Consider the following 22,668-nt stretch of genomic DNA (forward strand, 5'->3'; position numbering starts at 1 on the left):
CCGGGCCCCCCCTATTGGCGGAGCAAAAAAAAGAAAAAAAGGGGAAAAGAAAGGAAAAAAGAAAAAGGGAAGAGAGGAGAAAAGAAGGAAGGCAAGCAAGAGGGGAGGAAGATGAGTGAATAAAATAAGATAAGGGGAAGACTTGGAAATTATTTTTTTTTTAATCTTTCATGTCGGGATATAAAATTTTCGCTCGCGCTTTGCGCTCGCATTGCCTTTTCGGTGATATCTTGCTCAATATGGACCTTAAAATATCAAATTCTGAAGTCAATATACAAAACATATTTCAGCTGGGAAATTGAACTTTCATTATTTTGTTTTATTTACAAATTGATTTTTTAAAAGTGTAAAAATTTCTGTTTTATGGTCTGAATATTACCAATTTCTGCTTGCGCTGCGCGCTCACACAATTTGATTTGTCAGTTACCTATTATTTTCCTGTATTCCATGAAGTTCTCAAAATATCCTTATTTAGGTCAGATTGTCAAAACGTATCAGCTATAGCGCTGCACGCTTGCATTTTGATTAGTGAGTTATGTATATCTCAATATTAATTCTAAAACAAACTACTTAAAATCACCATTTGATGACAATTAATCATAAATTTCTGCTCGCGATTTGCGCTCGCATTGATAGATTTTAAACTCATGCATCTTATGCATAATTACAAAAGTGCTTTAAATGTCCAGTTTTCAGGCCATAATATTAATAGATTTTGCACTCTCATGCTTAGGAAGAGAAATAGGAAGATAGTCATCATTTTCTTATGATGATATAATGTCCTAATAGAATATCCCGGTCCTATGTCAAAACTCAAAGTAACAATAATTGAAAATATCAGGTCTGTTTTAACTGTTATCCTTTTTCACCTCACAATTTTTCCACAAAGTGCTTGCAATACAGAGCTTAAAGTGACCCCTTTTCAGATCTGAATATCATATATTTTAAGCTCGCGCTTTGCGCTCGCTTTATTGATTTTCATGGTAAAAAAAAGGGATTTAGAGTACCCAATTCTAGGTCGATATCTCAAACACACGTTTATTCAGATACGCAGCTTGTTCTCCATTCAAATAATTATCCAGTTTCAGATAACAATATAAAAAAATTGTCTGCTCGCACTTTGTGCTCGCATTATTAATGTGTGAAAATTTCCAATAGCTTAACCTTTTCATGATTTACAAAACATGAATAGAGTGTCCAGAATTTTTCCGCTCGCATCAGTAATGTTCAGTTTTTGTCTTATCCTTTCCACGATTACAAAAAGTGCTTAAAATTTCCATTATTCAGGTAGAAATGTCAAAAATTTTCAGCTCGCGCTTCGCGCTCGCAATATTTGAATGTTGAAATAAAATGTAACGTCTTCATGGCTAAGTTCAAGCAGTCCATAACAAATACGTTTTCGATCCGCTCAAAACGTATATAAAAATTTTCCGCTCGCGCTCTGCGCTCGCATTATTAATGTAAGGAAGATCCCCACTTCCTCATCCTTTTCATGATTTACATAACTTGAATAGAGTGTCTCGTTCAGTAGGTCTAAATCACGAATTTTTTGCTCACGCTTCGCGCTCGCATCAATCGTTTAGTTATATACCTATTATGTTAAGTTACAAAAGTGCTTAGAATTTCCATTCCTTAGGTAAACATGTCAAAAAATTTCAGCTCGCGCTTCGCGCTCGCATTATTTTATTTTTTTAAATATGTAACATCTTCATGGCTAACTGCAAGCAAGTCCTTAACAGTACCTTTTCCATTCAGTTCATTTCTGCTCGCGCTTCACGTTCGTAATTATTCACTTGCATACTTATCTTTTTTCAGGATTGCCCAGAATGTTCAAAACTTTTAGAAAAAAGTACATAAGATTCCCCCAAAAAAATAGCTCGCGCTTCGCGCTCGCATTATATAAATAATGATTGTGGTATTATATATTTATGTTTATTCATAAGAATAAAGCAAAGAAGTGACTAATAGGACTACCCCTTTAAAGAAACCAAAAATCCCGGCAGATATCATATTCGAGTGGCCGATCGGGGAAAATATGGCTGAAAAAAAAATTCCGGGCCCCCCCTATTGGCGAAGGCTGGATCCGCCCCTGGGTACTTGCAATGATAATTTCAAACAAAACGGATACCGCTATATCACACAATACAGAACAAGTATATTTCTTAAAAATCATATATGACATTCTGTTGAACTGTATCGTATCACAAAAGCTACGCTCTATCCTTTCGCTTGTCGCAAACACAATGCCCTTTCCACCGTACGTCAACCATTTGTCGGGGTCGATCGCGCATAAAGCATCAACGGCCCTTGATTCTATTCATTGCAACGAAAATCAAAAGCCAGCCTTTACAGTTACATGATCGACTACCCGCAGGTTTTGTGCGATATATTCGCGAACAAGTGCAGTTGGCTGCACGACGAACTCGGGTAACCAAGGATACCAGACGCGCGCGAACAGTTCCCGTGAATAAACCCACCGTCTAGTGTTGATTGTACGATGATTCGGTGTGAGAGCGTTTGGGAGCAGAATCCACGCATATACGAGGTAAAACTGTACAATCCAGCGTATACACTGCTTTCGCTCAGGTGTGGAAGGGGTGGGGGGGGGGGCAAGTCAGCCCATTGTTTTGAGCAAAGCAATTCGTTGTATTCATTAAATCAGTGCTCCACTGCCGCAAAAGGGTCTTATTAAATGTCAAATCCACACCAGGAAAATACTGACTGGAATAAATAGAGAGAAATCAAACTAGCACAGTGGTACGGTGACAATCAAAATCACATGTAAAATAAGAAAGTTTTGAAATTTTAAAGTTTCGCTTATTTTTCACAAAAAAGTGATATGCACAACTAGGTGAGTCGGTCGATGATGTCCATCACTCACTATTTCTTTTGCTTTTTATTGCTTGAATTATAAAATATTTCATTTTTTATAGATTTGACAATAAGGACCAACTTGACTGAACATGTTCAGGGGGGAATTAATAATCGTTTCACTTGACAATGAGGAGAAAATTAGAATATTTTATATAATAAAATACAATAGAAATAGTGAGTGGATGACGTCATAGTCTCCTCATTTGCATACCAGCCAGGATGTGCATACAACCATGATATAACTATTTTAATTGTGAAATTAAGCGAAACTTTAAAATGTCATAACTTTCTTATTTTACATCCGATTTTGATGAAATTTTCAGTGTTCTGCTTGTTGGACTTTTCTCTTTTTATTCAAATCAAATTTTTTGGGGTGGACTTGTCCTTTAAATCATTATGAAAAATACGAGACATTTGGCTTCCTCCTGCTCGTACGCACGGGCGTCCGTCGATATAACACATGATATTTTTATGAAAATATGCACCCTTTTTCTTAAAAGTTGATGGAGAGGGGGAAAAATTAATCGTATCAAGTCGGGGTATTCAGTAATAAGTACAGGAGAAAGTATATTTCACTGATTTTCATGATTCATTCCATTTGATTAACTCATCTATTCGTGTTTTGGGGCTAATCTTTCCCTTACGCATTGCTTTTTGGCAGAAGTTCTATGGAAAATGCACCTTTTTTCACACAAACTTTGAGACACTCTGTATTCATTCCCCCATTGCTCGAGAATGAATGGGCAGTTAACGACGGGGTTAAAGATTTATTGAGGAACGGAATGTATATTTCATGAAAATGAAAGCCATTCCCCCATTGGATGTTATCTTCAATACGTGTTTTTTAGATGAAGTTAGTTGTCGAATAGGCTCTCCTGGCATTTGAGGTCTCTATCGGTGACGTCACTCAGGATCGTCATGCCTGAACCATCGGCCGGGCAGGGGTCGCAATGGTAGTATGATTTATGCATAATGCACTCGATATATACAATAATCTTGTCCTCCCGTTCAAATGAATGTGAAACTCATATAATTTTCATCAGAGCATTCAACAGGAGTACTGTAGTACACATTTCTTTGTTATAAGTGAATTAAAGTCCCTCCAGTGAGTTTGATCACCCCTATTGTGAAAATGTACCACCCCTACGTTAATACAGTCAGCTGTTTGCACTCAGGGTCACTCCGTGACCTGTGTGTGCGTTCAAGAGTTGTACACGATTTTCTGTCTCATTTAGGCAGAAATCTTTCATAATGACCCGATGAGATACTTGTCGGAGGAGGGCAAAATAAAATGAAAGAAAGATATAAGAAATAAAGCGAAAGAATTACATATTACAATTTGCGATTTAAGATTCCGTTTTGGTTCACAGGATAAAAAAAAATATAAATCAAACATAACCTCGCAGAGTCATATATCGCTCAGTATATTTCTGGAGTGAGGAATACACGGGGAATACAGTAACTGAACTAAATATACAAGGAAAACCTTTGACCACCCCCCCCCCAAAAAAAAAACAATATAACCGACATTGGTGAAGACATTGCAACTGAACGAAGCGAGCTGATGTAGGGTTTCCTTATAAGGTCAGTTAGGAAAATCTGACACCAACAGGGGTGGAACAGGAAAAGAACAAGAAAGAAACAGGAGAGAAAAGTGAAAGAAGAGGAAGGAAAAATATTTCATTACATTATCCCCTCCTCTTTTTGTTCTTTCGCTTTTTTTTTCATTCTTACATCATTTTTCTCTCTCCCATTCTGTTTTTTTCCCGACGGAGGTGTGTGTGGGGGGGGGTTAACAATTTTATACTGCCATCTCTTTTGAAGACCAAGACTTCTACATATCTCTTCCCCGTGTTTTCTAATCCTTTTTAAACATGATCAGCTCTCCTTTGCTCTGCACCCCCTCTCCTACCTCCCCCATCCCTCTCTACTCGGTCGTCATGGTCGTAGACATTTCGGGGCAATGGCCCCCATGCCTCCCGTCTGTAGGCATACGGTAGTGCGCCAACTTTACGATCAAAATTATGTTCAAAATACAGCCTTCTCATTTATTCCGCGTCTGTTCTAATTTCTAGTACAAATATGAAGCAATTAGTACATTTACTAATGTTAGCAGAATGCAATGGAGCAAACAATCAATTATCGAACTGAAAATAAAACTCTAATGGAGACACGATTCATGGGGGGGGGGGGGACTGGGAACGATTTTTAATTAGGGGGTGCTGTGCTGGAGGTTCCCTTTTCCCATCGCAATCCTTTCATATCCTTCAGGCCATCGTCAACATCAAGCAGGTCGCTCATGACGACGGTCTCCTGCGTTCTGAAATTTAAATAATATTTTTCATACACTTTTTTATATTCAGAAAGAGATTGTAAATGATACGTGTGTCTAAAATGTATATATATGTAAAATCTATTTAATAATTGATTATGTTGTATTATGTTGAACATGTGGAACGCAGAAATAAATTTCAAGCAAACCAACAAATATTAGCAACCACCAAATATTATTGTCAGTACCGTTATCCTCCTGATATTCGTCGTCGCACCATCATTATCAATGTCATTCTCACGATTATATCATAAGATATCGACATTATCACAATCATACTGTATGATTGTGATAATGTCGATATCTGATACTCGACATCCTGACAACTTTTAATTACAACTACCATCGGCAACATCACCATCAACCACCTTGACCTTAATCAACACGTTATCCCCACTATGACCATAATCATCATCATGACTAAATCATCGACGTACAGAGCATCCAGGGGGCGCGGAACCGAGGAGGGAGCAGGGTGCATTCTTGCCTCCTCTCCCCCGAAAAATCTCCGGAGGAAAAAAATGCCATTTTACAGAATGGCTTAACTTAATTACTACAAAACACTTCACATAAATGATAATCTCATAATGAAAATATCCGTTTGCACCAAAAATGCCAATTTTGACATGTAGTGCCCTTGTTTGACTTTGCCCCCAAACGAAAATAAATTCCGCATCCCTTGAGAGCATCTTTCCATTATAAATACCCTCCCCATTTCCATCATCCTGCCTCGTAATCAGGACCCCTCCTAATTTATCTTCATCGTCATAGCAACAGCTCAAACACCAAAATAATGTTCATACTTTTCTATCATACTACTACCATCTTCATCATTCTTGTCATCCTCATCCCCACTACCATCACCCCACCACCACATCATTAAAATCATCAATAACCACCTTTACCTCCACCACCATCATCATGATGATAATTCATCACCAATCATTTTCATCATCATCACCATCATCATCTTCTTCATAATCATCATCGTCATCATTATCATCACCATCTCATCTTCATCGATCATCTTCATAATCATCATCTCATCTTCATCGTTCAATTAGTGCCATCCTCCTTTCGCCATCATCCCCTACTTTAAGCCCTCTTCAATGTCACCACCCCCTCCTCCAATAACATGTAGTTTAGGCATTTACTACAGGGACACACTCTACAACGCATTGATTCCTTTGAAATGCAATTAAAATCACAATGGAGAGCTGAGAGGCTTTTGTCGAAAGTTGGTGGACTGGGGCAGAAGTTTTGCACCGGACAAAAATTGCAGGTTGTCATTGTCCAGAGTCAAGAAATCATGATCCTTACCTGGTCCACCAACTTTCGACAAAGTCGCTCAGCTCTCCATTGTAAATTTTCTTGCATTTTCAAATTGGTGGTTGTAGAGAGTTTTCCCCGTAGTAAATGCGAAAAGTTGAGAATATCAATATTCAAATATGACTTGTGGGGTGTTGCAAGAAACTTGCGATCAATTGCAAGTCTATTTTTGGTTCCTAAATCAATCATGTCTTGCAATGAATTGCAAATTTCTGATCGATTGCCAATCCGCTTCTTGAAACAAGGAGTGTAATCTGATTTGCTACTTCTAAAGTTGATCTATCATTTGTAAAATTGCAACATAATATTAGCAATTGATCGCAAATATTTTCTTGCAACACCCTTTTAGAGTCGCACTTAAATGCTGATGCGTAGTCAATACGCAGTATTGCTCATCCTCTTGGCATGATCTGACCGATGCGGTCATGTCTTTTATACCGCACGCAACTAGGCATTTAAGTGCGACTCCAAATCATACTTCGATCTCTGTGTAACACCGCCCAGATCTGCACTTTGTCACAGAAACAGTCCCTCCATATTGTCCCCCCTCTTCTCCCCAGCGCCACCCTCAAAATACAACAAAGCAAGTACCAAGATCAAATGAATCAAACATGTTTATATAAAATATTGAGTATCACATATTTATCATATCAATAACAATGACCGACATAAACAATACAATAACCACCCATTTAAGATAACATATTCATAACTGAAATGGCAAATTCTGAAATTGAAATTCCTACCATAATGATGGAAATGAAATTAAAAGTCATATACATGTTTAAGAAAAAATATACATAACTCACAATGTACAAATGAAGGTAAATTAAATTCAAATCTGAATAGCATAAATTCACTATGCTAAAGAAAAATTAAAGCATATGCTGTACGTACAAGCACTGAATCTTTCATAACTTGTTGTGACAATACTGTTTGAGTGAAGGAAATTAAAAGATAATGATGAACTGCTAATTAATAATCAAAACATCAAATAAATTCATAACGATAATCATTATATTTGAATTCATTCTTAATATCACCCTGAAAAAGTCCACCACTTTACACAGCTCTATTAAATAAGTAAAAACAAATTTTGAATTTGCTTCTATGCAATTATTACAGGGGAATATACAGTGCATTTCATCAACATTTTTCACCCGAAATTACAGATCTGACATATTTTCTTAATTTTGATCAGCTGAGAAGCATAGTCTTACAATGGTAATTGTAGGATAATTAATGAACATTGTTGGATAAAATATCTGACGAGTTCTTTCATGAAAACCACCCCTTGCACAAATCAGCTTTCAATCAGTTGAATAACGGGCTAAGTGTAACATTAACTTACATGTTTACGGTACAAAAAAAATAGAAAGTAAAGTTGCAACATCAATCATCACGTAAAAAACTCATTTGACACAGCCTTGTTCAGTTTTTAGCAACGATGTGAAATTTCAAATAATTTATTTTTCATCCAATTTCAACAAAATGTTCAGTTTCAGCATGCTTAATTTCAACATACAAGCATACAAATATTTTTTTCTTAATATTTTATATATAAAATGGAGTACCCCCTTGAACACTGTGTATAATTCACAGTCCAACAATAATTATTTTATTATTCCATACTAAAGGCACACTCCTTGCTCACCAATTAAAGCAATAAAGGAGAATGAAACCATTGGAACAAGATAGCTTGTGTGAAAACAGAAAAATCAAAGAAACAGATCAACGAAAGTTTGAGAAAAATCGGACAAATAATGAGAAAGTTATGAGCATTTGAATATTGCGATCACTAATGCTTTGGAGATAGCAAATTGGCAATGTGACAAAGATGTGTGATGTCACTTGTGAACAACTCTCCCCATTACTTTATTATATATTTCACTAGAATTGCCTCTTTTATCACATCTATCCAAAAATCATGTGTTCTGTCTACATGATGGCATGTAGTGCATATTTTTTAAGAATACATCATGGATAGAGTTTGTATCATCATAAGAAAAAGAAAAAAGGGACATTTTGAGGGTATTTTATAGTCCACCAAAGGGAAAGTTGTTCATCAGTGACATCACACATCCTTGTCGTATTGCCAATGTGAGGATCTCCATAGCATTAGTAATTGCAATATTCAAATGCTCATAACTTTTTCATTATTTGTCCAATTTTTCTCAAACTTTCTTTATTCTTATTCTTTGATTTTTCTGTTTCTACACAAGCCTATTTGTTCCAAAGGTTTCATTCCCCTTTAAGGGGTATTCCGTATCATTGCTAATATTTAGGTCTAAAAAAATGTGGTTTTTTTACTATCACTATCAACATGCCAGAGACACTATGGGACCAAATAATAATGAATAATTATATAAATAGGTATAAATACATGTACGTATAAACTATTTATGCTGCAATATCTCTGGCATGTTAAAAGTTAATGAAAAAGCTTAACTAAAATTTATTTTTTACCTCGCTATACAGATAATTTGTGTGTACTTTGAGGGAATAACTTGCAAAAATCTATCAATTGCATGTTTAATGAAAATTCATTGAGGAGCACTATTTCTTATAAAAATAACTTTTCATATTAGAATGGAAAATATATATCTTTAATACAGTGTATGTATAAAGCAGAATTGATGAATTGCAATTTTCTTCAGTTTGATTTGATGTACATACCACCTAATGAATAGTTGATGCCTCTCTCTCTCTCTCTGATAGATATCTCTTTGAGGCTTTTTCGACTGATATACTTCTGTCTTTGCTTCTTTATTTATTGCACAGCGCCACCTATAGCTCATCTTGTAGACAGTGTATAAACAGTATCTAAACAGAGGGAAGTCTGTATATCTCATAGCAACGATTTTTGAAGCCAGTAAACCAAACAACTGCCATATCATAACTCTAATACTGTAGGTAAACACAGTATGGATGCATTCTTAAACCTCTGCTCATTCAATGAGCTATATTTGATAAGTATTCAGTTAACGGAATACAATATACAAGTAATATACTCGTATGCAGACGGAGATTTGGACCCATTTTTTTTTTACACCACCCTCGTGATTAAATGAGAAGTTTCAATTTTAGTACATGTATGAATTTTCAAACAATGAGATTTTGAGAGGTAAAATGGCAGTTTGCATTGGTGTTGTGGCTTGTGTGTATGTGAGCCAATGATTTCTGTCCACTGTGATCAAAATCACTTTAATAATAATAATAACAGGGTATTTATATTGCGCACATATCCACCTTGATAGGTGCTCAAGGCGATCCTATATTACCCGGCTAAGCTAGGCGTTCATGGCGCACACAGCTTTTTAAGGAATTACATGTACTTCCTACTAGTACCCATTTACCTCACCTGGGTTGAGTGCAGTACATTGGGGACCAGTTTCTTGCTGAAAGAAATTACGCCATGGCTGGGATTCGAACCCATGAGTCCACGACCCTCTGTTTCAAAGTCCGAAGACTAATCCACTGGGCCACAACGCTCATTTATCAACAGAGGACTTTATATAAAGTGATGCTTGAGAAGCAGCAAGATACACGGATGAGGGCCATAATCCTCCTGTTGTTTCCTTGGTTTTTGTTCCGTCTTGGTACAAGAAAATATTATGGCTGATATAGAATTGGTCTACATTTACAAGGAGTTTAAATTTTCAGATTGTCTCTAACACCATCCGAGCTAAACCCACTTCGTTTAAATACCATTGTCTACTTACCATTTGGTCTGACCATAACTTGGTCTAACAATCACATACATGTACAATTAGCAGTCTGATGCCAAAAATGATCAACTGTAATTTCCATTCTAGTAGTATTATGCACTTTGCCACATGATAATTTGATTCATACACATTTCATGTAATCTCATACAAAGTGGTGTTAGCCCAAACGAGGTTAGCATAACTGCCGATTGACAAACTGGTACATGGGCTCGATGACTGAAAACTTAGCAAGACCATTTGTTACAAACTAGGATTAGCCAAACAAGAAAGTAGATTAACTGGGTGTGTTATCCAAGTGGCAATTCACCAAGATTCTGCAGTTGTGCTTCTAGTGGATTATAATCAGGACCGTTGTACCTACTCCAGGGCAATTCATAACCAAAAAGTACTTGTACCTCCAATGCCCACATCCCTATGTACAGCTCAATATTCACAATAATTTAAAAATGTTCTACACCAAAGTGCAGTACACATAAATATATAAGGACACAGACAAGGCCCTGCCCTGCTCAATTCATTTCATTCAAAGATCAATGATGTATACCTTTAATATCCAGAAGTAGCATGGTATCAACATGCACACTTAGTTGCATCAACTATCATTGCCAATTTGGGATTCTAAACGGGGCTGCTTGGAAGGGGGTTCATCTACATCGTCCTGTTATGAGCAAAGAATAAAGAGGAAAACAATTTTAAGTCTGTATCCAAGAACCTGCAATAAACCATCAAGAAGCAATTTGATATTTCACTTAAATAGTCCGGTTAGAATGAAAAGGAGAAGATTAAAAGCTATGGAAATCAGTAAACTTCCTAGATGTTTCAGGTGCATAGTCAACATAACCCCCCCCAAAAAAAAAAACCCACACATATATATATTATATATGTGCATGTGTGTAGCTTATGCCTGCATATTAAGATTCAGCCTTAACCCTAAAAAGACTGGGGGTGGCTGATTCAGCCCCCTAGACATTTTTTGCAAGTAGTCCGCGGGCGAAATTTTTTGATCACGTCGCTCGCTGACTTTTTACTTTCAAGTCTCGCGCAACTTTTGAGACCAAAATTGTGACCCCCGGGTATGCGGTTCACAAATTACGCAACATTTTCTAAGTGCATGCAGACCCAAAATTACTAAAAACATGAATTTGTGTACAAATCCAATGCAAATAGTGTTTTTAGCCAAAATTCATAAATGTATCATTATTTTTCCTTTTACTGCTTAAAATCAATTAATTTTATCTTTTTATGGTCAAAATAAAGTCCCCGACTATTTCCATTGAAAAAACAATAAAAAACAAAAAGTAAAAAAACAAAGAAATACATAGGAAATTTAGAAAACAATAGAATACATATCAAACGTGATATTGAATTTTTAAAAAATAAATTTGATCAGATGCCTATCTAGAGTATGTGAAACAAAAAGTAGCATTTTAGGGGCATTATTTTATTAATTAGAGCAAACTATGATTTTACGCATAAATTAGCATAATTAATGAGACATGAGATTTTTTGCAAAATTTGATGTTATAGTATTGTAGATAATGCCATGGGTAACCGTGTGCCAATTTTCGTCGCGATCGCGCCATCGACGGCCGAGATCATAAGGGGGGGGGGGCTGAATCACCCCCCCCCCCAGTCTTCTTAGGCGTCGAATTAGCCCAGTCTATTTAGGGTTAATTCAAATGATAAATTGGCTGTTAGCCAAAAGCATGTCAGGAGTTTGTTACTTAACAGTCAAGAGTGAAATGCACCGACATATACCTTCGTAAAATATTCCAAGTATGGTAATATTCTAAAATTGCTGTGTGTTGAATATTTATGTTTCCACAATTGTTATATTACAACACTGGGCTTTTACATTTTTTGCAAAAATAGATGTCACAAATATGGAAAGTCACATCAGGCTAAGCATAACTAGATGGCTATGTAGCGTAGCACTGACGAGACAGGGAATGTGAAGAAGTGCTTTGAACAACGATTGCAAAGAGGGTAAGAATAAGAAAATGTCAAAAAAATTTACCATAGCAGAATGCGGTCTGATATTCTGTTTGGAAACTGGCTCTTCTGCTGTCAAGAGAGGGGGTTCTTCATTTTTTGATGGCGAGTCTGTTAACAATGAGTAAAATGAAGAAAAAGAGATAGATTTAGCAATGTGAACAAGTAACATAAATATCCCATGGATATGCAGGTGATTATACCCAAGTCAAAACCCTTGAGACCACAGAAATCTCTTAAAATTTGAGGATGTTATTAAGCATGTCTTGTCTGGACATCAGTACAAAATAGGATTTCAAGCTACATGCAGATACTCGGTCAACTTATGGTAGGTTGACTTATGGAGAGAATACTGTATACAACCTAATGACCCATGGGCATGTAGTATTGGTCAAATTTGGACCAAGCAAGGAATGGGGGGGGGTTACTACATTTTGTGTTTTTTTATTCATGGGGAAGAGAAAAACAAACTTCACAGCATCTTAGGTTTTCCTCTGTCTTGTAATGATGACAGAAATAACAAAAATCTGAAGCAAATGAATTTTGAGGTCCTATCAAAACTGGATATTTTGAAGGGGAACTTAACTCCAAGCTCTGGTACACAGTGACTCTGTTACATACATGTAGAACCATGTAGATTATGATTATCTATTAATCTTTACTCAGATAACCTTCCATCAAATTGTTACTAAGGAAACTTTATAGCATAAATAATGCCAAGATTAGAAGTGGGGGGGGGGGGGGGGGGGGGGGGGATTGGGAATCCAGTCATGTGAATGTGGTGTATATTTTAAGACTACATGATCAAATGTTGCACCCTTGGTAAGGATCCAGAGTGTGCACATCAAATTAAAGTCTCTGTCAATGTGAAAAGTGGCTGTAGCTTATTGACTTTAAAATTAATGATATCAAAAATTGGTTTAAATTACCTAGAGCTATAAAAAAGACAAGTTTAATTGATAATCTAATGTTCAATTTCTTGATTCTTCTCTACTGTACAAACTGTTTCAGGAAGGGGGTGTGTGGGATGATGGTTGAATAAAAGGGGGATATTTTGAAGGGAAGGACTAGGAGGAGTTGAAAGGAGGATGGTTAGGGTAAAATTGTAAAATTGGAGTGAGGCAGGGAGGTGTAGGTATCGGGAAGTACCTTGCACATCAGTTTGTTTTTCTATAGTTGGCTGGACATCTGGTGGTTGAATCCTACTCTCACTGGATGCTAACCGGCTCTTCTCACCATCTGTGGGTAAGATTAATAAAGAAAACAAAATCTATTAAATTCCAGAGATTATGGTAGCATTCAAAATATATATCATGCATGTAAATGTACCTAACTAGCAACTACAAACATTAAAGAAGATTATCAATATTTCTCAGAAAGTGGTGATCAGATTTCAGAGATTTCCAAACATAATTGCAATGCTAGTCACTGTGGCATGTGCCTGAGATCCTAGCTATATGGGGCAATTCTAAAATTGATGCAGAGGTTCAAGCCCTTATGTTTTTTTAATGGTAATACCTTGGTCACATTTACTCTACGGCGGCCGTACGGCGGCCGTACGGCGAGTCGAAATCAGCCGTTTTAACATTTGTTTATACTTGCTACATATTGGTGGTTTTAGTAAAATGAATAAAACAGCTGTTTTTGACTCGCCGCACGGCTGCCGTAGAGCAAGTGTGACCATGGTATGACATTCACGAAAAAATTCTGCTGACATGGCAATGCAGTTTTCAGACATTCAACATGTCATCGTGCATTTCTTCATCCAATGATCAATGTATTGACAAATTTTTATGAATATTGCTTGATCAATGCATCTTATTCTCTCTCATGTCTTGTTGAAAGAAAGAAAAGGAAAGAAACTGTTTTTTCTTGTGTTTGCACTGCCATATCTTAACTAAACTGATCACAAAGAAAAAACACCCACTCGTTTCACATTTTCCCAATACTTGTAATCCAATGCAAGTAATAATAAGCAACAATTTTAATTTAAGAAATGTAAATAATGAAACGCTAAAATTCACAGGCATATTTTACAAATGATCCTATGGAATATCAGCTCTCACTCATCTCATTGGTCTTACCTTCTGCAGGTGGTCCTTGATTACTACTCTCATCTAGATCGCTACTCATCATTGAATCCATCGTTGATTCATCGTAACTCAAAGCTGATGAGGGCGCTATCATGGAATAAGACAATTCAATGCATGTTATGAACTTCTGACACACATACCCACAGGAATTTTCTAGTGACTAACAATCTCAGATATTGAAATTTACCTTAGTTTGACTCAGCTATAGGGCAGGGAAGTGATGATGACACAATTGTTTTTGTATTTGAATTTTTTTAAATTTCATACCTTCAAGGGGCATGAAGCAAAACATCCATAGCCAAATCTGGTAGGAATCGGTTCTACACAGCCCAAGATGTAACATATATACTTGGTTTTCAATGTTAAGAACCAAGCCAATTGTATTGTCATTACTGTTATTATCATCATCATTTTATTATTACACTTTAAAGAATATTTTAACTGATTGAAACGATGAAAAGTAGGATACAAAACTTACTTAGTCTTGAGTTGGAATCTTCTAGATTAGGGATGTCTCTAAGTTTGACTGGAGTTGTCTGCTGTGAATTGTTATCATCTGGAAAAAAAAGAATAACATCAAATGTACAACAGAAAGAATAATAATAGGCTTAAACATGAACAACCACTTCCCTTCATCAAAATCAGGTCGTGTGGTCCAGAGGTTAGAACATTGGACTCATAATCGCAAGGCTGTGAGTTTGAATCCCAAGTCTGCCATTGTCTCCACTTTGATAAAAAGGCCCAAGAGTGATATCTGTTGTCTATTACGTCAGCCACTATGACTGATTAACATAGACATAAAATGTTTTCAAGTTAATTGGTTATATACCAGCTTGACGTTTACCAGCAAAATGCTGTCCTGCAGAGTTCCTACAGGAGTTACCACGAGCAGAAATCATTTTATTTGTGTACATTTACCAGTGGAGAATGGTAATAATAATGATAATTCGAAATAATTACACACATAATTGTGTAACTCTATCATCTGAAATCAGTCAGGGAAGATGGGGAACTTACATCTGTTTTCTTTTTCCTGTTCACCATTGATGCTTTTGGCATCACCCTGGCTACTGGTCTCACTCGTCTTGTCATCTTGACCATTCTGGTCCTCTTTCTTCTTCACCTCCACAATAGGAACCCACTTGAAGATCTTCAGAGTTGTGTCGCCAATGGTCACCCATTTCTTTTCCCTGAAACACAAGAGAACACAAACACAGGAAAACGGTTAGAACTAATTGAGCTCTATGGAAAACGTGTATTTATAATGAGATCAGTTCAGAGTGCTTTAATAGAGGGAAATTCTAAACTATAAGTTTTTTTTAATCTGAAAACAAAAACAAGAAATATATAAGAGTAGACAGATAAACTTTGAACAAAATAAGAAGAAAAAAATATGATGAATTTCAAAAAAGTTGTTAACCATTAATCCATTATCGTACAATGTACATGTTCATGTAACAAAAGAGTTTCAAGGGCCTGTATGTATTGTATATTTGTTTTTTAAATAAGCAATGAACAGTTTAAAAAATATCACAGATTTGATGATTTTTCTTGATGACCTTGGACAATAGACCCATGGAAATCTACCCATCCCCCTCGAAAAAAAGAGAGGGAAAGAACCTAACTTGCTGAAGAATTAGTTTCACATTCTTTATTCATGGCCCCTGCCCCCTCATCCATAGGCTTATTTCTTTGGATTGACATTTTCAGAAATAGACCACAATAATAATAATTCATCATTTTCTGAGGCAGCGCTGCATGAACTATCAAGCCCAACATTTCGGTGCTCATTAACATTAACAATCAAATCAAATACTTTTTCAAGGAAGCATATACATGCAGTTTAAAAGACTGTCTTTAGCTTTGGAAAAGGGTCAATATACAAACTAAGTAGCATCCAACTTTCCTAAGCCGTATGATCCTTTTCAACCGACCATTCTCTGTGAAATTTTAAATATTTGAATCAAGCATATGTAGCACCCTCTATTTTTGGGGCGCCATTTTCCGACTTTCAGCCCAGTCCATGCAGATATTATATTTTGACCGCCGGGCACCTGATCAATTTCATTTTTTTTCAATGTATAATATCGCAAAATTCATCCTGTAAAATACATTTTTATTTCACATCCTCCACAATAACTAATAAAGCACTCACAAACCTTATAATCTAGTGATAAATTGGAAAAGCCATTATCTTAGCCATATTTTGGGGATTTACCAAAGCTTTGTGTACAGACAGGCTTTAAAACATTAGTGGATCGTTCAAAATGTTTATTCCTCCACCCACCACAGGTGGTGCTGGTGGAATTATGTTTCTAGTACCCCTTTCATAAACCTATCCTCCAATTAGCCATCTTAGAGTAATGCGGATAATTCAATAAAAATTGCGTTCATAAACTCCGAAAATAATCCGCACTATTTTTATAAGCGCCCGTGCTGAAAAAGGAGGATAATCGTCATGGCAAACGCACACACCCCCTCCGATGCGGTTGCGTTGGAAAAGGGTGACCTTGTGACCGCTCCATGGCAATTATCCGAAATTACTTTCGTAATGCGTTCATTAAGTCAAAATATGGTCCCGATGCTACGTGTATTACGCGGATAATTGCAGCATCAAAATGCGAATAAATCTGGTCCTCCTCCGATTTTACGACCAAATTATGCTGCTATTAGCCGCATAATTGGGTTTATGAAAGGGGTATAGGTTGCCATCCATCTGTCCCATTTTTTGTTCTGGCAGTAACTCAAGAACTGTTACATGTAGATGGACTTCATATTTGGTTCATGTATGCATAAGTCACAATGAACAGATTAGTTTTCGGGGTATAAACTACAGACACTACGGTAGTCAAAGGTTTAAGGTCACAGAGGTCAAAATCCATACCTTAAAATGCAATTTTGGTGATCACTTGAAGAAGAACTCTTTGAATATCAACTTCAAACTTGAGTCATGTTTGCATATTGGTCATATTTGGGGTGATCGTGATCTAAGTTTTGCAGGGTCACAAGGTCAAAGGTCACAATGGTCATTATTTTTATACCATGATGCATTTGAGATCTCATTAACCAGCTGAGGTATCAACTTCCAAATTGGAAGATGTATGCTTTCTGGAATGATCAGTCTCACTAGTCTCAGTCAGAGGTTGTGACCATTCTGGAAAGAGTTCCATATGCCCGCCCACCAAAAATAACAAGAGATTGTTGAGACTTGTGGTTCCTTTACTTCAGACTTTTCTATCATTTTTTTTACAGTTGCTTACCTACATTTACGTTGGGACTTGAATGCACCTCGTATCTCCAGTCAAGTCTCTTCCCGCTGAGCGAGCGAGAAGCGCTGATACTGGAAGTTTTTTTTAATGATTATTAGCCGATAGTTCGACTAGTCTAGGCTCACAGACCCTTTACTTACTAAAATAAATTGATGTCTATTTACAATTACACGCAGTAGATCCTGCTCAAAATTTGACGGAATAAAGCCATATTTTGGTACATGTATGTACGTGTACTGTATTTCCACTCCCCCATCATACATGTTCTATATTAGGGCTAGATATATTATTTTGAACCTTCTCCATGATTTTATTCAGGGGGGGGGAGGTGCATATACATGTTACTCTTGCCACCATTCCAAACTTTTAATAGATCTAGACCAAAAGCTTCTGTCTCTGTTATATTATTGGTTGTTCCGTTGAACTCTGTTGGCTCCACTCACCAATTACAGACACCAAAGTTCTAACTCGATCTGTACAGGGACTCAATGGCCATAAGTAGGTAGGACAATGAAAAAAACAAAACAGGATTCCTACTAGTTAAAAAGCATTACCTTAATATACTCTTTATCAGCATTATTTTTAAAAACATTGCTCAAAACTTACCATAAAATTTCCTAAATAGTGAAAAAATAAGGCTTAAATGCTTCATAAAATGTGTCTGGAAATGCATACAACATTTTGGGCCATCCCCATAGACTATACTGTGTGGGCGGTTAGTGGCTGAAAATAGGCATTTTTAAGTCTTTATGCTGACCTAGACTGTTTGAGCCTCTGTGAGCTGCCATGGAAACATATCACATTGATATATAATCAACTTGGCTACCGGAAAATGTGAAGATGTTGCTACATTTCACTACAGAATGAAAATTTTAGGCAAATCCACCCAATGACTTTTTGACACATGCCTACAGCACAAATCTGGTGCCATTGCCCACCCTACCATATGCACGACAGCCGAAGTCACAGTTTTTGTCCTTTGATTTAAGTTTTTCATTTTTCCCTGTTTTGGTGCATTTCAGGCCAAAACGAAATTATAATCTTTATTTTGGTCCCGTTCTTTTTATATATTTTTCAAAATAAAGACAAAAATCGATGAGCCCTGTATGGGGGATTTTGCATTGATTACCCCCTAATGGCGGCTGCACGATCATGAGCCGTCTGTGTATGAGGAGAAATTTTAAAAAGTATAATTTGTTGTAAAACTAGACTCTAACGTTAGGCCCTACGGAATTACTCGAAACAGACGGCTACCACAAATACCAGCTGTCTAGACTAGAATTTTTTAATAAGAGGCCATGCGTTTCATGTTGGGCCCGCAAATAGGTGGTATTGTTACATTTGCACGACAAGCACAGAAATAATTAATAGTATAAAACTTGAAATACATGTGCTACATGGGTATATTTGGTATCATATTAAGGGGAATCTTTATACCAAATTACTTGAAAGAAAAAGAAATACTTGAGATTACTTCATTTACCAGTAATGAGCAATTATGTAACATCAGTTGGCCATTTTTGCATGGTGGTAGACAAGGGAGCATAAATTTTAATTTCATTACGAAACTAAATGTGTAACATCACAGTACCTAAATATGTAATAGTTGGGGGCTCACTGGCTTATTCTTCAATCCTAACTGGGTCAATTTTGAACTTTTAAGTTTAAAGGATACCTAATTAAGCTAATTACAGTGTAGTATATTAGAAGCTGCAAAAATTAAAAAAGAAAAGCACAAACTAATTAAAGTCTTCAGAGATAAATCAATCTACTGTTAATAATGACCTCATGGTTTCAGTTTTGACAGCGTAGACTGACAGTGATAGCTGTCATGTGTCCAAATCTTCAGATTATTCTGGTAACATAACAGATAGAAAATACACCTTTTATGCAATTTCAATTAATGAAATATTGTAGCAATAAAGCCCTCATCTGATGCTATTTACTTTTTGTCTTAATGCTACATCACACTGCGTCTATGAATCAGTAGATGACACATATTTGGCTGGCACAAAAGGGTCCAAACATGTAGAATATTTTTCCAAATTATCAAAAAACTACTTGAGAATGAAACTGGTACAAAGATTACACTAAACAGAGGCAATTGTAGCCATACAATGTATTTTGTGCATTGACATTCAATTGGCCCAGTTGATTCAATTGATTCAATTGTCCTGCAGAAAGTCGAGCAAGAATAACATAAAGTATATTTGGCCAGATGTATGGAATATGGATTTATTTATAACATGGTAGTTGTTTTTGTTCACACTAAGTTTAAATAAGCTAAAGCAGTAATGAGAACTTTTCATTGTGCATTCACATACCTGACTCCACAGTTGTCAACCTGTGGTCTACCGGTCTTTGAGCCAAGAGGTGACAAATCCCACGATTTGAGTCAAATTACATCATTTTTTATTCATAATAACCACAGTAAATATATTATAATATAATGTTAAGTGTTTGCAAGTGTATTTAGGCAACTAAAGGCAAGACTACATAATATTTTAGGGGTAAATCAAGCATTGATACATATTTGCATGAAAAATTGTGATGTGAAATTTGGTCTTATAAGATGATCGCGCCCAATTATTTTGGTAGAGTTATCCCTAACAAGTTATATATCACTGGAAGGGTCTCACTCTACATGTAAAGAGTTGAAATATGCATGTTATTTCCCTATATACATGTAGGGTGTAAAGTTATCTGATTCTCAGATTAATTGGGAAGTATATTTTTTTCACTGTTTTTCACATAGTTTGACCTTTAACTTTTTATGACATTACCCTATGCCTTTTCTGATTGCATTTTTGAATTCCTCAGACAATTTCCTTTCAGAACATACTTTTATGGGTACTATAGGATGTCAAACATAAGAAAAAATACAATTGTATGAAATGGTGCGATTTTGGAGAAAAATTCGAGTTGTAACGGAAATGGGCCCAACTCAAAACGCATGGCCAAGATGGCTAGTCTAGGCTCTAGCCTTTCTCACTTTTTTGTTTTTACTTTTTTTTCTTCTTTTGAATTAATCCAACTTCCAAGTCCAAGCCAGCAACTCTCTGGAAGTTGCCAAATCTCACTTGTTCACTGCTACATTGTACCATCCTGCCTGTGGAGAATCTATGGTATGCCAATGCTGTATGGAGCACACACTTAAAAAAAATTATCATTTTTGAAGCATGTTTGCCAATTTGAGGATCCCCATAGAAAGTACAAGACTTTTTAAACGTCCATAACTTGCTCATTTCATAACCAATTTTGATGAAACTTTTTAAAAATTGTTCCTCTCATTTTACTCTTTCCAATAAGATTGCTTGGTTTGCTTCTCTTCTTGGGTTTTGGTCATGTTGGTTTCCTTTAATTAAGAAAAAATAATTTAAAGGATCAAATTTACTTAAGAGCCAAATTATATGTTAGAAAGCCGTAATGGAAACTGACAGTGTAAAAAAATCAAGCATTTTCCCCAACGAAATAGGCCTAGGCCTAATAAGCCAAACATTGCCAACCTTATTTTGCCACACGTCATGGAGATACTGAGAACAAGGTTACAACTTACATGTATATAGGCCTAGGCCTAAGTTTAACCTTGTTCACTGAATGAGTGCCCAATCTGATAATCATTGCCTTGTGAAAGTTGTGCCTGGCATTCTTTGATTTCTTTCCTACTTTCCTGCCCGGCCCTGCCGGCTAGCTTGCCCTTGGCCTTACCTATCCCGCAGAGACAAAGTTTGGAGTTTCAGCCTGTCGATTCTTCCCACTCAACATACCGGTACACAATCCACAGAAACACACTGCTCCATGCATCGATACAGTGTACCATTCAGGCACAAAATGCAAGTCGAAAAAGACAAGCGAAAAGACACCGAGAACTTTACTCACCATTTTCTAACTCTATCAATTGCTTGCATTACCCTTTTGATTTCATCTTTGGCGCGGCTCCGGGTCTCTGCGCGAGAGGACCGTGAAGAAGACATCATCATCCCACGTTCAGAAACAAAACAATGATCAAAATGTAATGTACGACTGCTTGGGGATAACCTAATGTCTTTCTTCGGATCCGAATGGTCGGTTAGATCGAAACGCCGTGAATTTCTCTATTGACTTTGCGCGTGCAAATTTTTACACAAAGAAAACTCCGATCCGCTGTGTATACAGCTGAGCGCATGCAAGGAGCTTGGACACACACATTTCAGGCATACACACTACTCGCCCGAAGTATCTTGCGTATATTATAGATGCGACCGACACACAGACACGTCGTACACACGTATCGGATCGTGTGTGTCTAGTCCGAGTTTTTTGCACGTACGGCATGTCTGCACTGCCAGCTAAATAAAAACCATTATGAAGGTCGAGCGTGTCACGCTTGCAATTTGACTCGGAGCGATCGGCATTTGTGCCGTAATCCGCATTGTGAATGCTGCATTTGACCGTGTACATGGTGGTACAATCATGGATCTCCATGTACAACAATACGTTGTATAATTCGATCGAGAAAAAGAAGGAAGAACTGGAGCAATCAATTTAAAAAGCGGGAAGGCAATCGAATCGAATTCCCACTATAGCATATATATTGGCTTTATTTATTTATTTATTTATTGATATATTCATATTCCACAATCATCAAAGTTCATTTCGTAATCATGTTTACAATGAAAAAAAATGCATAACATATGCAGGATTGTTAATTGTTAATATAGGTCTAATATTAAAGGGAAGATAGATTGATGCCCGGGGGGGCCACTTCCATTCACGAGTGGATACCATGCGCGACCATGGGGTCTCGAAAAGCACCCTAAACACGTAATTTCCATATTCTGAAAATGCACCCCTTAACAAGTATTGGCGTGTGAAACCCTACCCTTAACAAGTATTGGAAACAAAACGATACTCTTGGCAAATATTCCCTGAAATGAACCCCAAAACAAGTAAAGCCTTGTTTTATTGTTACGGGTTCTGTCGGCTTTACCTTATTTGGTTTAGTACGACCCCACCTTCTACACCTCGCGCAAATAGGACTCTAAACACGTAGTGTTGGGGCAAAAAGGACA

At 36.7% G+C, this 22,668-nt stretch overlaps 1 protein-coding gene across 1 annotated transcript; it reads right to left on the reverse strand.

Moving 5' to 3' along the window:
* Nucleotides 1-10,657: 10,657 nt before the first annotated feature.
* On the reverse strand, nt 10,658-21,875 carry LOC121408239 (B-cell CLL/lymphoma 7 protein family member B-A-like). Its single transcript, XM_041599635.1, has 7 exons — nt 21,497-21,875; nt 15,366-15,538; nt 14,827-14,904; nt 14,340-14,435; nt 13,405-13,494; nt 12,281-12,366; nt 10,658-10,921 (listed from the first exon to the last, which is right to left on the reverse strand). The coding sequence occupies exons 1-7, from the start codon at nt 21,595-21,597 to the stop codon at nt 10,856-10,858; spliced, it is 690 nt and encodes a 229-aa protein (XP_041455569.1). The 5' UTR covers nt 21,598-21,875; the 3' UTR covers nt 10,658-10,855.
* Nucleotides 21,876-22,668: the final 793 nt, after the last annotated feature.

This window comes from Lytechinus variegatus, chromosome 2 (assembly GCF_018143015.1).
Source record: "Lytechinus variegatus isolate NC3 chromosome 2, Lvar_3.0, whole genome shotgun sequence".
NCBI lineage: Eukaryota > Metazoa > Echinodermata > Echinoidea > Temnopleuroida > Toxopneustidae > Lytechinus > Lytechinus variegatus.